General features: G+C 45.2%; 2 protein-coding genes across 2 annotated transcripts in view; both read right to left on the minus strand.

The window, feature by feature from the left end:
- Positions 1-14,681, minus strand: part of RELL1 (RELT like 1) — a 61,679-nt gene extending 46,998 nt beyond the window's left edge. The window contains exon 1 of the mRNA XM_082838657.1: positions 14,524-14,681. Within this exon, the coding sequence (XP_082694783.1) occupies positions 14,524-14,611 (88 nt within the window). The 5' untranslated portion in view covers positions 14,612-14,681. The remainder of the gene's footprint in view (positions 1-14,523) is intronic.
- Positions 14,682-21,192: 6,511 nt separating this feature from the next.
- On the minus strand, positions 21,193-23,306 carry LOC309960775 (telomeric repeat-binding factor 2-interacting protein 1-like). Its single transcript, XM_082837702.1, has one exon. The coding sequence runs from the start codon at positions 23,228-23,230 to the stop codon at positions 22,034-22,036; it is 1,197 nt and encodes a 398-aa protein (XP_082693828.1). The 5' UTR covers positions 23,231-23,306; the 3' UTR covers positions 21,193-22,033.
- Between the last annotated feature and the right edge of the window lie 594 nt (positions 23,307-23,900).

Here is a 23,900-nt window from a genome sequence, read left to right on the forward strand (position 1 = left end):
TATTAATATTAGTCACGTACCGATGCATACTTTGTAATAATTACTATTCCAAGCACTTTACAGGTATGAACTTGTTCAACCTTTACAATAACCCTGTGAGGTAGGCACTATTGTTTTCAACCCCATCTTACAGATAGGAAAACTACAGCACAGAGAGGTCAAGTAACTTATACCAGGTCACACAGCTAGCCAAGCAGCAGAGGTGAGATTTTAATCCAGGCAGCCTGGCTCCAGAGCCCCATACTCTGTGCTCAATTGCCTGTGAGAGTTACCAGTTTTGATATTCAGTAAAGTTCCACAAAACGGCATTATCCATAGCTCATCTCTATGTTGAGTTAGTGTTTTGAGTAGAATAATCTATGAGTAATCATTACTCATCTATTTCAATAAGAAACCTAGAATGAGAGAATGGTTTTCCCTAGTGAGTCAACTATTGGGAAGAGAAGGTGCATTTAAGTTATAGTCTCTCCAGGTCAATTTATCTATTTTTTTGGCATTAAATACCTATTTCAAAAGAAAAAATCCTGCTACCATTATAAGAAACAAAATCAAAAAGCCATCTGATCTACACTCCACACTGTTGAAATTGCTGATTACTTATTGAAAATCCTAAACTTCCCTTTGTTTAGGAAACTATTTGTATGAAGGGATCGGATTTGCCATATCCCTTTGCCAAAATGATCGAAATTGTTAATAAAAAATGTTAAGTGAAGAAATAAACACAAAGCAGTATTCTGAGCTAACACGATCTCAGTTTTATTGAGACAAATTTTTTTTTAATTTATTTATTTGGCTGCGTTGGGTCTTCGTTGCCTGAGCATGGGCTTTCTCTAGTTGCGGTGAGCGGGGGCTACTCTTCGTTGCGGTGCACAGGCTTCTCATTGCAGTGGCTTCTCTTGCTTGCGGCTCTAGGCGCGAGGGCTTCAGTAGTTGTGGCTCGCGGGCTCAGTAGTTGTGGCTCACGGGCTCTAGAGCGCAGGCTCAGAAGTTGTGGCGCATGGGCTTAGTTGCTCTGCAGCATGTGGGATCTTCCCAGACCAGGGCTCAAACCCGTGTCCCCTGCATTGGCAGGCAGATTCTTAACCACTGTGCCACCAGGGAAGTCCCATCTCAGTTTTTTGAAAGAAAAAGTACGAAAATGTTTACACAAAACTACGGCACAGAGAGGTCAAGTAACTTATACCAGGTCACACAGCTAGCAAATAGTAGAGGTGAGATTTTAATACAGGCAGCCTGGCTCCAGAGCCCCATACTCTATGCTCTATTGCCTGTTTTCTCTGAGTAGTGAGATTACAAGTTATTTTTATTTTCTTTTTAGTATTTTGTATCTTTTGTTGGTGGAACTTGGGAGTACATATTTTTTTCTTTTTTGCCTTTGAGTATTTTCTCAAATGCCTTTTTGTTTCTTTTAATATTTATTTATTTGGCTGCGCCGGGTCCTAGTTGCGGCACATGGGATCTTCGTCGCCGTGTGCAGGATCTTCCTTAAGGAATGCAGGATATCTTAGTTGCCGGCATGCTAACTCTTAGTTGTGGCATGTGAGATCTAGTTCCCTGACCAGGGATCGAACCTCGGGCCGCCTGCGTTGGGAGCACGGAGTCTTAGCCACTGGACCACCAGGGAAGTCCCTTAAATGTCTTGATGGCAGTCACGACAGTTGTTGTTTTTTTTCTAAACTGCAGATAGAAAGTCAATAAGAACTTAATTCCTATTAAGTTTGAACCATATGAAACTGTTGTCACTGTAGGTCAAAAACAGTAGAATATTGGTAATTTCCTGTGGTTTATCCTAATAGTAATATTAATGCTGTGGAGGTAAACCAAAGCACTGAAAATCCCTTAGTGAGGAGACTACCTATAACTGCAATCCATAATACTTACGTACTAGATATTTCCACTGACTGAAGGCAGAGAAAAGACTATGAAATCTTTGGTCTACACCTTAGGAGAGACAGGTCAATGGAAACCACAGAGTGGTGTAACTTCTACTTTATTACACTATAAAACACAATGTAAATACATAAATAATAAGGCACTAGCCTGATAACTTTTTTCTTTCCCACTATAATTTTTTCTTAAAGGACTTTTCAGTCTTTAAATAGTAACCTACCATAATTTCAGAGAATATTACAGCCACAATGTTTTAATATTATGCATTGATATTTCACAATAAGAAAGACTTGACTGCTTCATTTTCCAACAACTAATTCTCCATCACCAACTGGGTGTCCTGCAATGCAATTCATTTCTGACACCAATTGCCTGGAGTTAGTGCAAACCCCACGTTAGACACGGGCTGCAAATGGCATCTAACCACTTAACCAGGCTAACCCACTACAAAGTCAGGGCTTCCCATCATCTCCCTCAGGTTCGACACTTTGCTATGATGGCTCAGAAAACTCAGGAAAGCACTATACTTATTATTATCATTTTATTATAAAGGATACGACTCAGGAACAGCCAAATGGAAGAGATGTGTAGGGCAAAGAATTGGGGGTGGGGAGGGGAGGTAGCGCAGAGCTTCCATGCTCTCTCCAGACCCACCACCCTCCCAGCACATCCATGGGTTCACCAACCCAGCAGCTCCTTTAGCCTCCTTGTTTCAGAGTTTGTATCAAAGTTTTAAGAAATTTCACTACATAGGCATGATTAATTAAGTCACTGGCCGTTGGTGATTAACTCAATCGTCAAAACCTCACCCCTCCCTGAGTTCAGCGGATACAGCTAAAAGTTCCAACCCACTATAATCATGAAGTTGCTTCCTCTGACAACCTGCCCTCATCCTGAAGCTATCTAAGTGCCCACCAAGAGTCATTCATTAGGGTGAACTCAGGTATAGTCTAAAGGCCTCATTAAGAATAACAAAAGACACTCCTATCACTCAGAAAATCCCAAGGGTTTATGAGTTTTGTGCTAGGAACATGGGACAAAAACCAAATATATATATATACACACACACACATATATATTCACACACACACATATATATATACACACACACATATATATATAGCCTTTATTATACCACATTGACTCAAAGTCAAGAGTCTTATTTATATATCAAGGTGCATCACTGAATGACATGGAAAAGATCAACTACTTTATCATATGGTTCAAGCAAAAGAATTCTCCTTCCTTCCTTGAAGACTCCCCGCTTCCTATCCCACCAGCTCCCAGGCACTAAGACACACCAAGTCCTCTGTCTCTGTAAGCACTATGTCCATAATATGAAGGCATCTAATGTACACTAAATTACTTTCAAGTGAGTTATTTTTCCTCCCCCAAATCTATTCGGTCACGTTATAAGAAATCAAGGGACTAAGAAAACGGACTTGCCAGAAGTGACAGAGAGATAGAGCCCTTAGCCAAGCAGGGTTTTATAAATCAACGCAGTGTTGATCTGCATGTTTTATTTAAAGACACGACCCTAAACACTGATGGCCAGCACTGCCCTCCTGACCTGGGCTCGCCTGGAGAGAGTAGAAAACAATGAGAACTTGACCAACAATAGCTAGCGCAAAAGCTGGACATGCACAACAGTCCTCTAAAAATAAATGTTAAGCAATGAAGAATTCAAGAGGCAAGATGATTTATACGATTTCAGAGGATTTACTCTAGCCTTTACCATTCATGAGCACTTTCTGGCCTTCACACCACCAAGACGATTCACTGCACTTACTTCATGATTCTAATTTCCCAGCAAACTTGGAAAACTTGTTTCTATCTATATATTATATGCATGATATTAAACCTATACACTATATAGGTCATATTTGTATTACTTACAAAGGGCTACATTATTCGTTTGATCCTCCAAACAACTTTGAGATGTATAAAGAACAGGTATATTCATTCTCTCTCCCTCTCCTTCCCTCCCTCTCCCTGCCCACCCCCAACCCTCCCCCTTTTCTCCAGATGAGGAAACAGCACAGCAATCTCAATGGCCTTGTTGAAAGTACTGGGGCCATGTCTGGTACTCAGGTCTTACTCAGCTCAGCATCTGGAGCTCTTCCATCACACTGCAATGCCTGAGGGCCCTTCTGGTCCCCTATCCTCCACTGCACCCCATCCTTAGCCCCCAACTGCTTGCACAGTCAAGCACCTAGTTTCAGGAGCCCCAGAGCCTAGCCTCAACCCGCCCTCTGCAGTCTCACCGGGTCTGCACTGACCTCTCCTGACCTATCTCCACACCTCTGCCCAAACTGTTTCTTTTGCTGGGCTGCCATCCCCACAATCCCCTTTAAGGTCTGCTTAAAATGCCAAGTTTTAGGCTCTCAAGGCTTTTCCATCCCTTCTATCAGAAGGAAAGTCTCTCTCCTCTGTGATCCCACGTGGCACTTCGTCTGTAGGTCTCTGATGATACCAAATACATCCTCCGTTATTCTATAACAATTTGTATTCATAGCTTATCTCCTCTCCCTTCTCAATCACAAGTTAGTAGAGAACGGAAACCAAGTTTGTTGTTCATTTTATATACCTACACAACACCTAACAGTACCTCAAAGAAGGCCCTCATTTTTAAATGAATTGCATGCTGTTTGTATGGAATATCTACCTGTTTTACCTGCAAAGACTATTAAGACACTGACTTGGCAATCATGCATGGGAAATGAGTTTTACCTTCAAAACCCAGCTTCCTTGGCCCTATCATCTGGCTTTAAGCGATAGCCCATGCCTCTTTTTTTTTTCCTGTGGGTGGTTGTTTTGTGTTTTGCTTTAATAGTGGAGGAGGAGGTTGGAAAGAATTGAGGAAGCCTCAGAAGCATTCAGGCCATACAACTGTATAGCACAAACATGCAAAGAAAAATGAAGGAATGCCTGTTCATTAGCCATCTGCCACTTCACCAATGCCAGGAAATTCCGGGCTGCCGTTTCTTATAATGTGAATAATTCACATGATTGTGTTGGAGACTTCCAGCTTTGGAGAGCCATTGGAATATCTGAAAATTAGTGTTCCCGAGTTATATTGTGAGACAGAAAACCCAGTGAATTCTTCCAACTTCTACCCGTTACAGGAATCTCAGAGAACCACATTATGTTCATATATGCATGGGGGAGGAAGGATTGGCATGTTACTGATATTGAAAAGAATTTGTTGTTTGTTTGTGACCCTTACCTATCACGTGACATGTTATGTACAGGTTCTTTATAAATCTCCGACTACTCAGCTAAACTTAGAAGGGTAATGGCATAATTGTTTAATCTGTGTCTTTTCAGGAAACTGAAATAGATTTTTTAAAATATCTCCCTCATACCAAAACTTTATAAAAATCATTTCAAAATCTAATGACATGTAAATTGAATTAGTCCCTTCAAATATTTACTCTAAAAGTAAATAGACAATTCCTGAAGAACTCCTTGGATAATCACTCATTTTCCACTAAGAACAAAATCTACATTCAAATAATAAACTGCCTTAGTTTTCTCTTTCAGTAGATGGACCTACAATGAAAAAGTAAAAAAATAATAATAGTAAATAAATATAAGGCCATCCTTCCACCAGTAGCGCTGAGCATGGAGTACATGCAATTTCACATAACAACAAAGAACATTTGAGAACAATGAACATATATATAGCTTTGGCTTCCCCTCATCTAGGACCTGAATGAGACATTTCACTTCTCTTCATCTTGGTTATCCCTCTGTACATCTGTTTCCTCATCTCTACAAAACAGAATAGAGCAACCTGCTCCTCATAGAGGTTGCAAGAAATAAACCTGATCAAAGTAATCAAATATTTGAGTGTGTCTTATGTGCTCTGCTGTCTAGTTAATACAAAACACAGTGGAAACAACTGCCTATGATTCTGTGTTAAATAACATACAATAGATCCAACATGTATTCATGGACTCGAGATGTATATTCACAGGAGATAAAATCACTGAGAATGCCTAGGAAGTGTTTCCTGGAAGTGTTATCCTATATCTCAGCTTCAAGGATGGGCAGGAAAACAGGACGACTAGCCCATGAAGAGGGGACGGATTTCCAGGTTAAGATACTTAGACAGCATCATTTGGGAAGCAGTTAGAAATGCAAATTCTCCAGTTCCTTCCCAGACCTACAGACACTGGAGGAGGGGGAGAGCGATCTACCTGTGTTTTGACCAGCATTCTAGTTAATTCTGATGCATGCTCAAGTTTAGGGACCAATGCTATGGCTTTGCTCGTTCTCACCTCCTCTGTTCCACAGCCACGTGTCCCCTTCACCTGACTAATGCTGACACTTTTACGACTATAAATTCACACTTCATTTCCTCCAGAAAGTCTTGCTCAACCTGTACTCAAATCTCATCCCACCTCCAGCCCCAGGTCAGGTACTCTGACCCAGTGCCATACTTTCCTTATCGAGGTAGTAATGACATTTTATCATTATTGCTTGTTTAATCATCCTCCCTGATAACCTGCGCTGGCTCCGTAAAGGCACAGACTGTGTCTATTCTATTCGTATCACTTCATCCTAGTGTCTTGCACCCCAGTAAGGCACTTGGCTAATATTTGCTGAATGAGTAAATAACTTAAAGAATTAACCTGTGAAACGAAGGTATAAAGGAAAGGTATAAAGTATTATAAAATTGGGAATATGATATATGTATACATAAAACTAATAGATGCATTTAAAGTACTGGTGTAGCAACACAACTGAATTCAGTTTGTCATTGAAAAGAACTTCACGAATGGATTTGAGTTTTGAAAACCTTTGCACTGAAAATTTTCACTAACACATTCAAATGTGTTGATGTTCCAGCATATTCACCTGATAAGGCAGTACTTGCTTACTTTTTTATTGTCATTCTTTTTTTCTCCTTAACCAGAGTCTCTGCCTCAGGCTTTCGGAGCAATATAGCCCATGGAGGCTGACAGACAAAGCAGTCTCTTTCCATTTCGGGAAGGGAGATGGAGGAGGAGACTTACAGCTAAGACTTAGGGATGATTTTGGAAAGCGTAAGTCTTCACTTTAGTATAAAGAAAACACCTTGGGCTGAGTCAAAACACCTGGATTCCACCCCGGCTTCTTTCCTTCCTTCCTTCCTTCATTCCAATGTTTTTAAGCATCTGCTCTGTTCCGGGTCCTGTGCTTGGATCTGGGCCTTGGACCGTGACCAAGACACACACACAGGCCCTCCCTCACCAAACCTAACGTTCTGCTCCTCGACTATGGGCTACGGCCCTTCCTGATTCCCGCCGGCTCCTGAACCTGAAGCTTCCCCATCTGCAAAGGGAGGGCCGAATTATAAGAGGAACACTGAGTCCCCTCTGACGCTAACGTGACTAAGAAAAACACAATTACTCACAGGAGTCAGTTGCCCAAAGTCATTCTCCTCAGGGCCTGCTCACCCCAGATCCAGAGAGCTGAGAAACCAGGCCCCGGAGCGTGAGGACCAAGTGCAAGTGTAGACCTTGCCAGAAGCAGCAAAGCGGGGTCCACTGAGGTGGAGAGACAGCTTTCATACAGTGGGAAGCATCCTAGACAGAGTAAAGAACCCCCTTAAGACGTGGCTAGGCTGACTCAGTATCCTCGTCTGCTCAATAAGCTTTGAGGAGATCGTCAGCCTTAATGCTACAGGGTTCTACCTCCTCATTCCAGCATGTGTTTCCCCCGCACCACCAAGCAACTAACTCAATTTCCTTCACTACCTGGAGAGAGCATCCGATCCTGCAAGTTAAGGGCTCAGACCCAAAGACTCCCCACCGCACTCCCCAACCCCCCATCCGTCAGACGCCAATGCTAAGTCCAGGTTGTCACCTGTACTTCTGATCAACTGGCTATAGATTGAAGGTTCCAATGACCCCCTCCTTGAGTTCAATTAATTTGCTAGAGTAGCTCACAGAACTCAGGGAAACATTCTGCTTATTAGATCACCAGTTGATTATAAAAGGACACAACTCGGGAACAGACAGAGGGGAGAGGTGCACAGGGCAAGGGACGGGGGGGAAAGGGGTGGGGTTTCCGTGCCCTCTGGGTGCGCTACTCTCCACACATCTCTTTACGGTCACCAACCCAGAAACTCATCAACTCTTGTTATTCAAATTTTTAAAGCACTTAATCTGTGGCCCTCCTCCTGCCTCCTCCCCTTCCCTCTGGGAAGAGGTGGCTGGGTGAGGCTGAAAGTTTCAACCTTTTACTCCCACCCTCCTTCAGGTGACCAGCCCCATCCTGAGGGTATCAGGGGTACCACCCTAAGTCCCCTCATTAGCATTCACTCAAAGGGGGCTCCTCACAAAGAAAAGACACTCCTATCATTTAGGAAATCCCAAGGGTCTGAGGAATTTTGCATCACGAACTGAGGACAGAGACTAAATATATTTCTTATTACACATATATTATACATATCATATATTATATATTATTATTTATATTATATATATTTCTAATTATATCCTACTTCAACATAACATTCACCGGTGAACAATGAGAAGATGAACAATGACCAGTTCAACCCTGGATAATCAAACAGGATGTCAATGGGATGATTACACCAATCCTAGGGGAAAACTGTCAAAACTTTGTGACTGTAGCTACAAATCCACCGGCTAAAGAAAAACCAGTTGGTGAATTTTTCAAAATTCTTCCCAAAGAAACTGCCACATTCTATCTACCCTTATAAAGATTAACGGTTTCTTTCTTTTTTTCCTTTTCTCGTTCGTTGCCTAATTTTGGTAGCTAATGGCTCAGCCCCACATATCCCCTGCACCCCGAGAGAGCTCCCTGCCAGGCTCACTGGTCCCTACTCCTCCCCTGGCACCTTGGCGCTGCCCAACTTGCTTCCTCAACCTCGTGCCCATGACACCGCAGCCTCAGCAGCCTGCGCTCAGGAGCCATACGAGTCAGGGGACACCTCAGGCAACGGCAGAGAGCCTGAAAGGAAAATTCTGGAGCGGCCAGCAACTTTGTCCCATCTGAGAGCTATGACAGGTAGTATTTGGTTAAGGACAAAGTAATAATAATATATTTTTTTAGCATTTACTACATGCCAAACACTGCGCAAGGCACCCTTACATTTTTATCTCATGTAATTGTCACAACGATGCCAATGAGGCAACTCTGCCATATTTTCTCCACAATACAGATGAGGAAAGTGGCTCAAAGATTTCTTCGCCCTCTGTACAACAGGCACTTTCTTAGTAGTTGGAATGCAGTTATACCCAGGGGTGTGCAAACAAAATGGGGGGAGGGGAGAGTCGGGAAGAACTGGAAGCTGTTTGGGATCCTGAGATGAACACAGACAAGAAGGCAGGAAACTTGGGGCACGGCAAAGGGGGGATAGAAGATCCCTGAGTTCAACAAGTTTGGCACAAGGATCCTCAAGGTGAGATGACTGGGCACGGGAACTCAGTTTGCCGGGGGTATCCACCACCCTCTACCAACCTTCCCTCCCCAAAAAGTCCCTTGGGCGGATTCTGTTTCTTTTCTCCCTTACAAAGAAAGCTGTGTCAATAACTGGCAGAGGAAAGCAGAGTTTCCATTATAATGGGCACCCATCCCTAAACCCACCTAGAACAGACGAAACCTCAGCTTTGCCAACGTATCTTTGCTTTATTAGATTCTCCACTAAAAGACCAAAACAGTGCTTCTTTTCACGGCGCGCCACTCATTTGAGGAGTTCTTTTTCTCCATAGGGTATTTTACTATTTTGAGCAGTTTTACACTTGGCTGCCCGCAAACAAGAGCAGATGAGTCACGAAAGAGGAAATGCAGGACCATAATCCCTTATCTGAAAGCCTGGAGGTCAGATGTGCCTCGAAATTCAGACTTTGTAATTCTAGAAAGGTAACAATGCATTTAGCACACATTATGTAACACTCAGAAATCAAACTCATTAATACTACTGCAGCCAAAACTTAGCAACATTCACACTGGTTCAGGTTAGGTTTCACCCACCAACGAAGTATGCAAAAAGCCTCAAAAATCTTCTGGTTTTCGGAGTTTTTCAGATTTCAGAATTGTCCGTAAAGGATTACAGGCATGTGCAAATGGCTCAAATATTATACTAGAAGAAAATAGTCAACCTATTAGTAATCAAAGACATACACATTTAAACAATCAAGGTATAAATTTTTGCCTTACAATTTAGCAAATATGTTTTTCAGAGAAAATGCCAATGGTATGAAAAGTGAGTCTTTTGACCACTGCTGTGAGAATGTAAACTGGAACAACCTTCAGGTCACTAAGGTTGGTGGCATCAATGGCCTCAAACATGAATACCTTTGACCCCAACATTGCCTTTTCAGGAACCCATTTTCTATGGAAGTCATCGATATCCAGACAAAGTTTTGCATAGATGTTCACTAAACAATGACTTTTAAAATTCGTTTAAAAATAATTAGCGGGGCTTCCCTGGTGGTGCAGTGGTTGGGAGTCCGCCTGCCGATGCAGGGGACACGGGTTCGTGCCCCGGTCCGGGAAGATCCCACATGCCGCAGAGCGGAAAAAAATTAGCAAAAACTAAAATCTAAAATGGAAGCACAGTGAGGTAGAAGACAGAGAACCATGTAATGGAATATTATGCAGCCACTTTGTGAGTGTGTAGGGAAATGGAGAAGCCTTTAAGTATAACATTAGGTAAAAAAATGCCAGGTAAAAAAGTATCTTTGCATTATGATCCCCTCCAAGTAGAAAATACATACAAAGAAGACCAGAATGAAATAGGCTGACAGTGACAAGTGTCTTGGAGTAATGAGATCAAGCGTTATTCTCTCCCTTTCCCCCAAAACTTTAGATCTTTTGGGAAATTATCCAGAAATACCAAGAGCACTGTATTTTAGCTGAGGAGAAATGGGAAAAAAAGGTTTGGCTACTTAACTCCCAGTCAATGGCAGCAAACTCGTGAATCTGAGGTGTCACTCCAGACTTTATATATTTACCATGAACCTATGACTGCAAAACCATCACCACTTCCAGAATGAAAACACGTGTGGTCTACATTTATTAGACAGTTGTTTGGTTGACATTATAAGTCTAGTCTAATGGGCACTTTGGGTAAGAAATACAGGAAAAAAGATACACAGGATAGAAGATATATACCACTCTGCCATTTGCCAAGACCTTTCAGAGACACCAGCTCATTTGCTCCTCACTAGCAGCCAGTAAGGCAGAAAAAGATAGGGGTTGGCACACACCCATTTTCCAGGCAAGAAAATGGAGGCAGAGAGAGCCACACTCCAGAAAGCAGCAGGCACACTTCAAGTCCAGGGTTCTGACTTAGAGCTTGGTGCTCTTTCTACTCTATCATGCCATTATCCTATTAATGATTCTTTATAAATATCTTACAGTAAAAAGAAATTCCTCACTCTAAAGAAAAACAAAATGATTTGGTAACAATAATAGGCCTCAGAATTGAATACATGTGAGTCCACGTCAAAATCCAACTTACACAGGTAAGTGACCTTTTCAAGTTAACTTCTCAGAATTCAACTTCCTCATCTATACATGGAGGAATAAAACTATATAGCTGACAGGTTGTTGTAAGAATTAAATGATCTGAGTACTTAGACCAGAGCCTGCCACAAAACAGATATAATAAACACTGCATTCCTTCCTCTGAAAAGGGCCCACAGTGTACTAACTGCAGATTCCAATTTTAGCCAGACTCACTGTTCTCCCTGCTTTCAGCAGCCCACCAAATCTTTAGAATTTCCGAAGTAACTGCCCTAAAATTCTCAGAAACAACTCAACATAATAGTTTTAACCAATGACAATTTAAATCATGGTTTTTTTGGTGTCAAATAACAACTCTTTTGTCCCAATGTGTAATTAAACTTCAACATCAGAGACAATTTTTTAAAAAGTAATAATGAAAACTTTTTTCTCTATCACCTGGGGCTTTGGTCTCTCTCCATCAAATGCGACTACTGAAACTCCCAAATAGTTTGATTTATTTGGGGGCGGGGATGGGGTGGGGATGGGGAGATAGGGAAGGACAGGCACGCCTCGAATTTTGCATTTTCTCTTTAAATGAAATTTGGGCAGGGAAGCCCAAACTCCAAGGAGTGCCTTCTCAAAACATTCTGTCCACTGACTAAGATTAATGTAAATATACAGCTAGGCAGCTACCTGGCCAAAGGAGAACCCAGAATTTAATAAAGCTTATCGTTAGCATCTAAATGAGGAATCAGGAGGCTGGATGGAAGCCCACGGAGCCCCAGGAGAGGGCACCTCTCATTCACCAGCCCCTGGTCCTTTTCAGCCCACGCCTTACTCAAAGGCCATGCCCACTGTCTGCAGAGAAACTAAGCCCTAAGTAACCAGAGAAGTTAAAAGACATAAATAAGCCAAGATGTGGAAAACCATCCCTTCTGGTGCTGGTGGTATATAGTTTCGAATGCTGCTTAATGAGAAGCTTAATGAGATTCTTAAGCTTAATGAGATTCTTCTACTAGGCAGGAAGTCAGAGACTTTGCCACTACCCACTGTGCACTTAACTGTCCTTCTTTTCTCTACTTCCCATCTTCTGATAACCCCATGTTTACAATATTATGATGTCCTAAACTCCCTATCTTAGAATCTCAACAAGACGGCTGAAGGTGATTTCTTTTCTATTTTCTCTCTGGGGAGCAGTGCAGTATAGTGCAAAGAGAATGAACTTTGGAATCAAGCAGACTGGGTTATCAAAGATAAAGATACACATAGACACACATACACACACACTCCCCTCCTAGTGATTCTGCTTCTTGGACTGAATGCTGACGGATACACTAGCTGTGTGATGTTGGGCCAATTGTTTAATCTCTCTGGGCCTCAGGTGCCTCACTAGAAATAACTTCACAGAATTGAGAAATAAGTATAAAAATGAATATAAAGTGCCCAACTCAAAGCTTGACACATAGCAGGCACTCAACATTACTCCCCATCTTTCTCCCTGCTTCCCTAAAACATTCCCTACAAACATTAACACCATCTTAGATTCCACAGGGACCAGATGTTGGCTGGTCAGGGCATCTTTTCGTCACAAAACAGGTCTCAAGTCACACTGGCACATTTGTACTCTGTACCCTTTCCTTTTTAGATACCTCATTCTTCTAAAGTGTTATACTGTGTAATTAAGAGTTTTGTCATCACATTCCAGTCCTGAAAGCTGTGTGTTGCTCAAAGGTCCATCAAAACACAAACTCACTCTACAGATGATTTCTCCTGCTATGACTGATTACATGCATCATGTGCTGAATTATTAACAGTTTCCCTCCCAGGTCAAGCTCTTCAAATTCTGGAGCAACTGACTCTAGCCCTCTAAGTACTGTCTACAACCTGGGGTCCAATTTGAACCTGATGATGCATCTACCTGTCTCAGCAATGAAATGCAGGGTGAAAACCAAAATCTCCCATCCAATAATACATGTCACTAGCGGCCATTTCCTCAGGGTGGATGGCTGAAGGAAATACAGATCTGCTAATAAAGACTCGGGAGACATATGTTCCCTTCCTAACGTATTCTGATTTCTACGAAAAAGTGAAGGCCAGAGTGATAAGCCAGTTTAAAAGCTGTAAGCAAGTGGATTCTTCTTAGGAGTGAAGAGCAGTATATGTGTTTCTATGGAGGAGATAGTTATGGTTGGAAGGCTTCCAGTTATTGCTTATTATTTGGACTGAAGAGGAGCTGCTCAAGCTTGGAAGAGCTTGCTGATGTAAGATTCCAGGCTCTAGGAACCCCAGCTGGACAAGAAGGTATACTTGTTTTTTTTTAAACTACTGCTGTAAGGTGGCAGTTAAGAAGGGGCTCGGTGGTAAGGAATCCCTGGTGTCTATAATTATAAAAACAAGAGTGTGAGAAAGGACTTCCGTAAAAGTTACACCTCCTCTTAGATTTCAATTAAAAACTGCTCCAAGTTCATCATTGGGGACAGCATTTTATCATCTCCGCTGGTGGCTTCCTGCTCTGACCACAGAAGGTTCCTTTTGTGGTGACAGGAATCAACTCAAAGAAGAAAAACAAAAAGGTAAGTTTACAAACACGCCTTCCGTTTTTCCAAGCCTGACTTATCCAGGATATGTGGGAGGAAACCAGAAATCCCCAACCTGTTACAAGAATCCATCAACCACGAAAATAAATTAAAACTTGGAAAGGAAAGAAATTGTAACTCCTCAAGGTTTTAAGATTTTTTAAAAAAAAAAGGAGGAGGGGGAAGGCGGCGACAGCGCACCCGGTGCCCGGTGTCACGATCTTCCGCTCGCGGGGCCTTTGAGGACAAGGGCAGGAAAGGGGTCCGCAGGGCTCCAGGTTGCTGGGCCCGGGCGGAAGGGCTCCCGAGGAAGGCAAGAGCCGGCCGGGTCCCTACACGCCAGACAGCTCAGAGGTGGGGCCGGGGGGTAACAGGTCCTCGGAGGAGGGAAGGCGGGAGCCGAGCAGGCTGGGAGGGACGGGAGCCATCTCCACGCGCCGCGCCCGGCCCGGGCCACCCCCAGACAGCCAGATGTTCAGCGCCGGGATCCTACGGCTGTGCCAGGACCAGGGCAGCTCGAGGAGCAGCGGGACTACAGTCCCGATCCCTCGCCTCCTCCTGCGCGCCCCGGCTGCTACAGGGCACTCACCCGGGGCCACGAGCGGCGAACTCACGGCGCTTCCCACGAAGACAGCTGCGGCGAGGACAGCGGACTCCAGGAGTCCCGGCGGAGCCATCGCCGCGGCCCTTCGCCCTCCTTCCCCGGGGCGCGCCGTCCCGGGCTCCGGCACGAAGAGCAGCTCTGGAGCCCGCGCGCTGACAGACTGTCTGGGCTCAGCCCCCGCGCGCTGTGCACCCCGCCCCACCAGGGACCCTCCCCTCAGGCCCCACCCACCTCCTCTCGGCCCTGCCTCTCCCAGTTTAGCCCCCGGCTCCGCCCGCACTGGCAGGAGGCACATCCAGTGACCCCGCCCCCGGACCCGCCCACCTCAGCCTGGTCCAGCCTCTCCGCTTCGCCCCGGCTTCCTTTCCAAGTCCGTCCGCAGCTCCCGCCTCCCGGATTAGGCCATGGCCCCGCCCCGTACCCCGCCCACTGGGCGAGGCCCCTCCTGTCCGCTTGCTCGTTCTCTTTCCCAGACCCTCTGTACAGCAGCCGCCCACATAGTGCGGGAGCCCGGGGTCGGGGCAGGGTCGCCGGGGCTTGTCCTCCAGGGCGCTGGGACTAGGCGGGTGTGGGAAGAGGAAAAAGAGCAGGTCAGGAAGCTCTGGACGGGTGGACATGGCCAGCATTGGAATGGGCACGATCTTCTTCCTCTGTTGGCGTTATCTGTTCAGCTGGCATTCCCCTAGGTGACTGGTCCGGGGAGGGGCGCTGCGCGGGATGTCAAGTTCCAATGTTTGAAAATGAGAAAAGCCAAATCATTTAAATTTCTTCCTATCTCCACTTCCATTTAAGCTGTTCCTATTGGGGGAAAAAACCTCTACATACCTCCAGGAAAAAATTGCCTATTTTAAAAAATGCTGTGCCCACATTGCACCTTGCAAATACTTCTACGAAGTAACTCTTCAAGTGCCTGGTCACTTATTATCTCCTTGTATCGTCCTGCCAGCTCTGTGAGGTAAGTAGTATCCTTATTTCACAGGTTAGGGAGTAAACCCCCGATGGCCAGGCCACCGTGATAAATTGGGATTAGCTCTTCATTGTGTTTGCTCACCACTGTGTCCTCCCCGCTTAGCTCAATGACAGCATACACTAAGTAGGAGATCAGAAGTGGTTTTTGAAGTTGAATCATCATGACGAGCAGCAGTTGGAGTCAGGGTCTTTCTATGCATAGTTCCCTATTTACTGCTCTTTAGATACTCCTTCTGAAATAAGGCGGTCAGGCCTTGAACAAATGTTCAAGAACACCAGCAAGAGGAGGGAGCGGGCATTGGAGGTTTTCACAGAACCGGGCTCTTCCTTGGCCTGTCAGCCTCAGATTTTCAAAGGAGTACTCTTTCATCTCCTCACTGAGTTCTCTACACAGTCCACTAAACTCTTACACACATTTGCACTGATGTGGGAATTCCCAGAAGCTCAGGCCACTACAGATGGCTGGAGCCGAAGGATGGAGCCTCTGCCCTTTGAAGCCAAAGGAGGGCACTGTGTTTCCTTTGCACAGTTGTCTGCACATCCTCAGTCTGGCAGGTGAAGCAGTTTTATACCAACACAAATACAGAGTGGTTGCAGGGGAAAGAGGTCCATGTGGGTTTCTAACTAAAAAAAAATGAAAGAGTCCTGGGCCTAGAAATTAAACACACACCTATAAAGCCAGTCCTGGTTTTGGAACTTAGAATGTAGCCAAATGATTGGACCAAATATCTATTCAAAATGTAAAATATCATTTTAAAAATGAATAGTGTTTCACTCTTTCTCACAGATTGAACTTACTATTAAAAAGACAGGGCCGGGCTTCGCTGGTGGCGCAGTGGTTGAGAGTCCGCCTGCCGATGCAGGGGACATTGGTTCGTGCCCCGGTCCGGGAAGATCCCACATGCCGTGGAGCGGCTGGGCCCGTGAGCCATGGCCGCTGAGACTGCGCGTAACAGTGAAAGGCCCGCGTACCGCAAAAAAAAAAAAAAAAAAGACAGAACCATTTTTAACAACCTATTTGAATTGGATGTCTGTGGCTTTCCAGAAATAAGAGTACAATCCAGTACTTAAAGCTAGAAGCAACCTTAGTAATCATCTACCAAGCCACTTATTTTACAGATGAGAGATAGTTAAGTGACTTGCCTGCTATCTCATTGCTAGTGTGAGCCAGGGTTGGAACCGAGGCTCTAAAATTTCCCTTCTCAGACTTTTCCATAACACTTAGCTGCTTGACACACTCTCTCACAAAACTTCATATACATGCATTTGCACATCTTGTTAATGGAGGGAGGGAGAAAGGGAAGAAGGGAGGAAGGAATGAAGGGAGGAAGGAAGGAAGGAAGGAAGGAAGGAAGGAAGGAAGGAAGGAAGGAAATAAATGAAGCTTAAATTATTTTCTAGGTACTTAACCCTACAGATTTGTTCAGCTGATTAAAAAAAGCCCCACATATGCATATCTAAAAGCTATTGCTTATTGTTTTATTTTCAATGTGAAGACTTCAGTGTGATCAAAGTTCTCATTCATATTAGCAAGGGGATGTCATATTTCTTCTGAGGAAATAAAAATTTAACATCACAGGACTAAACGATCTTCCCATTTTTTCAGAAATAAAATTAAAGGATCATAGGTAGAAATAGTTGTAACATTAGTTCTTTACTCAGCTCTTAGATTTAGCCTGATCCTGGGGCAAGTACTTTTCCTGTATTACTTCATCAAATCCTCACAATTTTATGTTTTGGGAAGTATTAGTACTGATCCTCACTTCAAAGCCGAGAAGACTAGGATTTGTGGGATAAGGCATTCACCAAAGTCACACAGCTTCGCTGGGTGCTGCCAGGATTCAAATCCGGAATCAGCTCACTCCAGGCCTACACTTGAACTTCTGCTTATACTGCTCTGCCTCTGAAATGCAGAATACTAGCCAATTAGCCCTCCTTTTCCAATATAAAGTCTTACTGCCATTTGTTACTTAACCTGGACTTTTTGAACTCTGTGTCAACAACTGATTAAATGCACTTTTTTTCAGGGAAAATTAGTTATTTATATATGGGAAGAGCTTCTAGGAATCAAATTTACAAACTTATACAATCTTCTGTCCTTTCTGGGTTTTGTCGAATTTTGTTTTGTTTTTTCCAGTTTCTCTATAAAATTCAGTTAATCCTTCCCCTTAGTAGAAACCTGTTTTCCTCTGTGCTGTAAGGGGGTAATTTTCATCGCCATCATTTAAATGTGTAAGGCTCAGTTGGCTGGTATTTACTCTAATTAATGTTGAAAATACTTCTGCAGAAGGTCTCTGTAGAATTCCTTCTTTCTGTGATTTAGATGTAGTCGTCTTTCCTTTTGAGAGGTTACATCTAGGAAAGAAGGCTTCAGTTCTCTAAAAAATACGTTTGCAGGGATATCAAGTGATATTTTGTAAAACCTGAGGCTATTTTGATCTGACAAGTATGTACTGTGTTCCTAGTACTGGGCTGAGGGGAGGAGATTGGAGAAGAGAGTTACTACATGTGTCATAATAGATCTTAACCTGGCTTATAGAAGCCAGGTTAAGAAAGGAAGAAAGGAAACAACTGCATCATGAAACGGAAATGGTCAAAGGCCCAGGGATCAGGATAAAGCTGTGCCACTGACACACTCTGTGACTTTCACCAGCTGCTTCTTACCCAGAAAATTCAGGCAGACGATAGGATGATTTCTAAATGTTCCGATCCAGCCCTAAGATTCTACACCATAATGAGTAAAATCAAATGATAGGGTGCATGGTGCCAAAGTTGGGCCTGACTGTAGGGTTTCTCAACATTATCGACATTTGTGGACTAGATACTTCTTTGTCGGGGGGCCTGTTTTGTGCACCGTAGGATGTTTAGAAGCCTCTTTGGCCTCTACCAGTTAAATGCCAATAGCGCTCTCCCCTTTCCTGATTGAGACAAACAAAAATATCTCCAGATGTTACCAAACGTTACCTGGGGGCAAAATCGCCCTTGGTTGAAAACCTCTGGGCTATAGGAATTGCAAAACCAAAAGGATTGCAACCGGAGGCTCTCAGCAAGCCTTCATGGAGAAGGTGCAATTTGGGCTAAATTGAGGGAAGTACAGGGATTAGTGGAGAGGTGGGGGAAGGGTATAAGTACCTGTACAGAATTTAGCATGATGTAGGCTGCACGGTGATGAGTACACATGAGGGCAAGAGGGAGAGGAGAACAGGTCAGCTATAACTATGGGTCAGAGCTGAGCAGTGGTCAATAAAAGGAGAACTGAGAACTTCAAATGCCCAGGAATTGTCATAAATTATACCAAAATAGATTGTTTTAGGGAGGTTGAGATGAATTTCAGTTCTTCAATTAAGTAGTTTTTATCATCTGTCAGGAAGCTGCAAATAGAGAAGTCCCAGTTTTGCCAACATGTTCCTTGGAGGACATCAGAGGAATCTGATTCCTGGGTTAGCAGTGGTGTCCATAATCTCTGCCTCATTCCTGACCACCAGGTCAAGTTTCGTTTCATGGGCACACAGTTACCTGAAAATTGCACATAAGTGACCCAGACCATTTACTGCTAGAGCCTCAAAATCGGGTGGACATACAATGATATGGTTATTCCCTGTAAAGAGCAAGGGAGAATTATAGTAATGAGCCCCATGGTTTCAGCCCAATAAAACCCACAAATGCACATTTTGGAGAAGAAACTCTACAAAGTACCAGGTATCTGTCTTAGTCAAGGTTCCTTTTGATTGCAATACACAGAAACATCAACACTAGCTGAATAAACAGTAAATTTATTATAAAGGTAAAACACTCACAGATATAAAAATGGCCAGGTCTCAAGCCCTCAAACAAATCAGAACTGAGAACAGTAGATAGTAAATGTAGGGGGCGTGCTTCCCTCTCTATCTCTGCGCTACCACACTGTTCTCATTTCTACTTCTTAGCAAGTTTATACTCTCCGCCCCCCCCCCCCCCCCCCCCCCGCTTATTCATCTTGGCCGGGCCTTCCCATGGCTGCTTTGCACCCAGGCCCTGCTTAGCTTGATCTCCACAGACTGGCTGTGCATTGGTTTCCCATGTCTCAGGAGAACATGGGGCTGCCACCTGTAGGAACTCTGAGTGTAGCCTCTAGTCGGGTATGTTGGGCGTGGTCCTCACGCGGACTGATAGATTCTACATAGGGAAGTATTATGGAAGCAGGATAGAGGCAAGATTGTCCTAAAGAAAGAAGTAATGGTCAGCATTGTATGTGCAGAGTAGTCCAGTAAAATAAGGACTGAAAAAGAGGACCAGGAGAAGATGGCAGAAGAGTAAGACGCGGAGATCACCTTCCTCCCCACAGATACAACAGAAATACATCTACACGTGGAACAGCTCCTACAGAACACCCACTGAAGGCTGGCAGATGTCCTCAGACCTCCCAAAAGGCAAGAAACTTCCCACGTACCTGGGTAGGGCAAAAGAAAAAAGAATAAACAGAGACAAAAGAATAGGGACGGGACCTGCCCCAGTGGGAGGGAGCTGTGAAGGAGGAAATGTTTCCACACACTAGGAAGCCCCTTCGCGGGCGGAGACTGTGGGTGGCGGAGGGGGGGAGCTTCGAAGCCGCGGAGCATAGCGCAGCCACAGGGGTGCGGAGGGCAAGAGGAGAGATTCCCGCACGGAGGATCGGTGCCGACCGGCACTCACCCGAGAGGCTTGTCTGCTCACCCGTCGGGGCGGGAGGGGCTGGGAGCTGAGGCTCGGGCTTCGTTCGGAGCGCAGGGAGAGGACTGGGGTTGGCGGCTTGAACATAGCCTGAAGGGGGTTAGTGCGCCACGGCTGGCCGGGAGGGAGTCCGGGGAAAAGTCTGGACCTGCCGAAAGGCAAGAGACTTTTTCTTCCCTCTTTGTTTCCTGGTGCGTGAGGAGAGGGGATTAAGAACGCTGCTTAAAGGAGCTCCAGAGACGGGCGCGAGCCGCGGCTATCAGCGCGGACACCAGAGACGGGCATGAGACGCTAAGGCTGCTGCTGCCGCCACCAAGAAGCCTGTGTGCGAACACAGGTCACTATCCACACCCCCCTTCCGGGGAGCCTGTGCAGCCCGCCACTGCCAGGTTCCCGGGATCCAGAGACAACTTCCCCGGGAGAACGCACGGCGCGCCTCAGGCTGGTGCACGTCACACCGGCCTCTGCCGCCTCAAGCCCGCCTGACATTCCGTGCCCCTCCCTCCCCCCCCCCCCCCGGCCTGAGTGAGCCAGAGCCCCCGAATCAGCGGCTCCTTTAACCCCGTCCTGTCAAAGCCAAAAACAGACGCCCTCAGGCGACCTACACTCAGAGGCGGGGCCAAATCCAAAGCTGAACCCCGGGAGCTGTGAGAACAAAGAAGAGAAAGGAAAATCCCTCCCAGGAGCCTCAGGAGCAGCGGATTAAATCTCCTCAATCAACTTGATGTACCCTGCATCTGTGGAATACCTGAATAGACAACGAATCATCCCAAATTGAGGAGGTGGACTTTGGGAGCAAGATATATTATTTTTTCCCCTTTTCCTCTTTTTGTGAGTGTGTATGTGTATGCTTCTGTGTGTGATTTTGTCTGTATAGCTTTGCTTTCACTATTTGTCCTAGGATTCTGTCCGTCCGTTCTTTTTTTCTTTTTTTTTTTACTTTTTAGAATTTTTTTCATAATAATTATTTTTATTTTATTTTATCCTACTTTATTTTATTTTATCCTCTTTTTTTTTTTACAAAATTCTATTTATTTTCAATAATGAAATCAACACAACAAAGAGGAATTAACCCTCTAAGTTTTAAATCTAACACTATTCTTAGCACAAAACTATCCTCAATAAATAAAAACACATTACTAGTAACCAAGTAAGACTTTTCCCAAGACTCTCTAAATTTTTGTGTTTTAAACAAAACTGGATGGTAGATAAAGAAACACATGGTAGAGACTTAACTGACACAGACTTGAAGAAAAGAACAGCCAACGAACAGGCTCCCCAAATATAAGTTGGCAAAAGGAATATGGGGTTTTCAAAGCAGCCCAGAAATCAGAGTTCACTGGGGGATGCAAGGGTTTGGGACAGTCCATGTTCAAAGGCCTTGTAATTAAATCTTTCCACATTCCTAGATTCTTGATTTGGAATCTATCATAATCTAGAGAAGCTTCTGCCAAAGGATAGGAGGCTCTTTATTTATGCTTTCTGAAACAACCCATCTAACTTTCCGCCTTTGACTTTGTCACTAGCTCCTCTCACCAATACAGCAGGGATTCCATTCCAGAAAGCGGTTATTACTATGTAAACCAACCTCTCTGTTTTTGATTTTCCTTTTACAAACACATTGATACTGCCAGGAACAGCTCTAAATATATCCAATTTCTTTTATTTTCATCCTCCAACTTTGCTTGGCTACAAAATCTAGGACTCACAGAGCAACAATAGCATTGGTCAAAAGATGAGTGTCAGTTCCAATGTAAAAATCTTTGAAGTTCAATAGTCACAAAAAAAATTTTTAATGCCTTATGTGCCAAACCTTTTTTTTTCATTATCTTGCCAATTATTTCTTTCGGAATTCAATCCTCCGAGCTACATTCTGAGCACCAAATTTTTTGACCAGTGCATCTCGGGTACCCTCATCATCTTTTTGCAAATCTAAGTCATCCTGTCGGGACCAAATGGGATACCCATCAGCCCTCTGACCAGACTCTAAAAAGGAGGAAGTAGCCTCCAGCTCACCACTATTTTTTAGGAAGGCCTGTGTAACTGTTGACAGATCCAAGTTAAACTTTTCCATTAACTGCCGGATGATCTTAATGGCAGCTCCCAGCTCTGGTGCGGAAACTTTTTCTTCTTCTTCCTCCTCATCAGGCTGTGTTTCTGAGTCTTCCTCAGGTGTGGGTGGATCATCATCACACATTGTTATATGTATTTCAAAATCAGGGCTCTCATCCACCACAATCTCTTCAAACTCCCGGGTGGCTTCTACAAGCATCTTTTTGACTGCTTCTTCATTCTCCTTGATCTCTTCCTTTTCAAATTCTTCTTCAGGCAAGTCTGGAGTTCTCTTATTCTGTGGTTCCCCGCTACCAGCATCCTCGGGGTCTTGCTCAGTTTTCCGCTTGAGTTTCTGGGAGGAGGGGCTCACTGGGGCCTCCCCCAACAGGTACTTATGCTCCTGGCCCCGCAGGCGCTTGAGGTAGCGGTCCTTCATGGACTGCCACGAGTGCTGGGTGAGCGAGCTCTTCTCCATCGCTTTCCACAAGGCGTTGCCGGTGACGGAGCCGGGCGAGCGGGCATGTTCCTTCACGTACGTCAAGATGGCCACGTCGTCCGCGTCCGTGAAGACGGTCCGCCCCGCGTGTGGCTGCAGCTCGGGCCCCGTGGCGGCGGCGCCCCCAGCCTGAGCCCCGGGCTTCGTCTCTGGGGCCTGCTCGGCCCCTAGAGCCGGGCCCAACCGGTAGGCCTCCAGCTCGAGCCTCTCGTTGCGCTCCACGCAGTCCAGGATGTACTGCGTGGAAATGAAGTCGCCCGAGGCCTCGGCCGCCGCCTCCCCGGGCTGAGCCAGCAGCACGGCCCCGGGCTCCTGCACGCGACACAAGGTGCCGCCGCCGTGCAGGATGAGCGTCGAGAGCCGGCGCTTCGCCGGGCTGGGACGCACGTAGAAGGACATGGAGCTGCCATCCTCCCTCACGAACAGAGTCGAGGAATGGGTTGGCCCATTGGGGTCTTTGCCCAAATCCATCGCCTCAGCCATAGCTCACGCCGAGCACCAGAAGAAGGTGCCGTCTTGCCAGCGCACGGCGTACAGAGCCCCAGTGCCTGAGGTGACGCTCCAGACGCTACTGCCGCCGCCCCACAACCCCGTACCACGCCTGCGCTGCAGTTGCACAGAGCAGTGCCCGCCCCCTTTCCCCGGAAGAGGCGGGGCTTCTCAGCGTGACCTGGAAATTGCCGTGCGACCCTCGTCCTCTTTAGGTCCGGCCCTCTGGGAAGATGGCTGAGGTGCAGGGACCTGAAGTTAAAGTGGACGACTGCGAGCCGAAACTGAGCAAAAAGTAAGTGTCACAGCAGGTCATTAAAACCTTTGCTGTCGGAGAGTCTGAACTAGAAGGCGCCTCGAGGCTCCGGCCGAGGCGGCTGTGCCTGGGGCCTTCCTGCTGGTTCTCGTGGGTATGAACATGCTGGGACGTAGTCGCTGCGCCCCGAAACTCCCTCTTTCTTTCTTTCTATTTTTTTCTCCCTTTTATTCTGAGCCGTGTGGATGAAAGGCTCTTGGTGCTCCAGCCAGGCGTCAGGGCTGTGCCTCTGAGGTGGGAGAGCCAACTTCAGGACACTGGTCCCCAAGAGACCTCCCAGCTCCATGTAATATCAAACGGCGAAAATCTCCCAGAGATCTCCATCTCAACACCAGCATCGAGCTCCAC

This window comes from Leucopleurus acutus, assembly GCF_964270905.1.
Source record: "Leucopleurus acutus genome assembly, chromosome: 4".
Taxonomy (NCBI): domain Eukaryota; kingdom Metazoa; phylum Chordata; class Mammalia; order Artiodactyla; family Delphinidae; genus Leucopleurus; species Leucopleurus acutus.

Excerpts from the sequence above, each read along its gene's own strand:
- LOC309960775 (XM_082837702.1), bottom strand. The coding sequence starts at position 23,230 with ATGGCTGAGGCGATGGATTTGGGCAAAGACCCCAATGGGCCAACCCAT.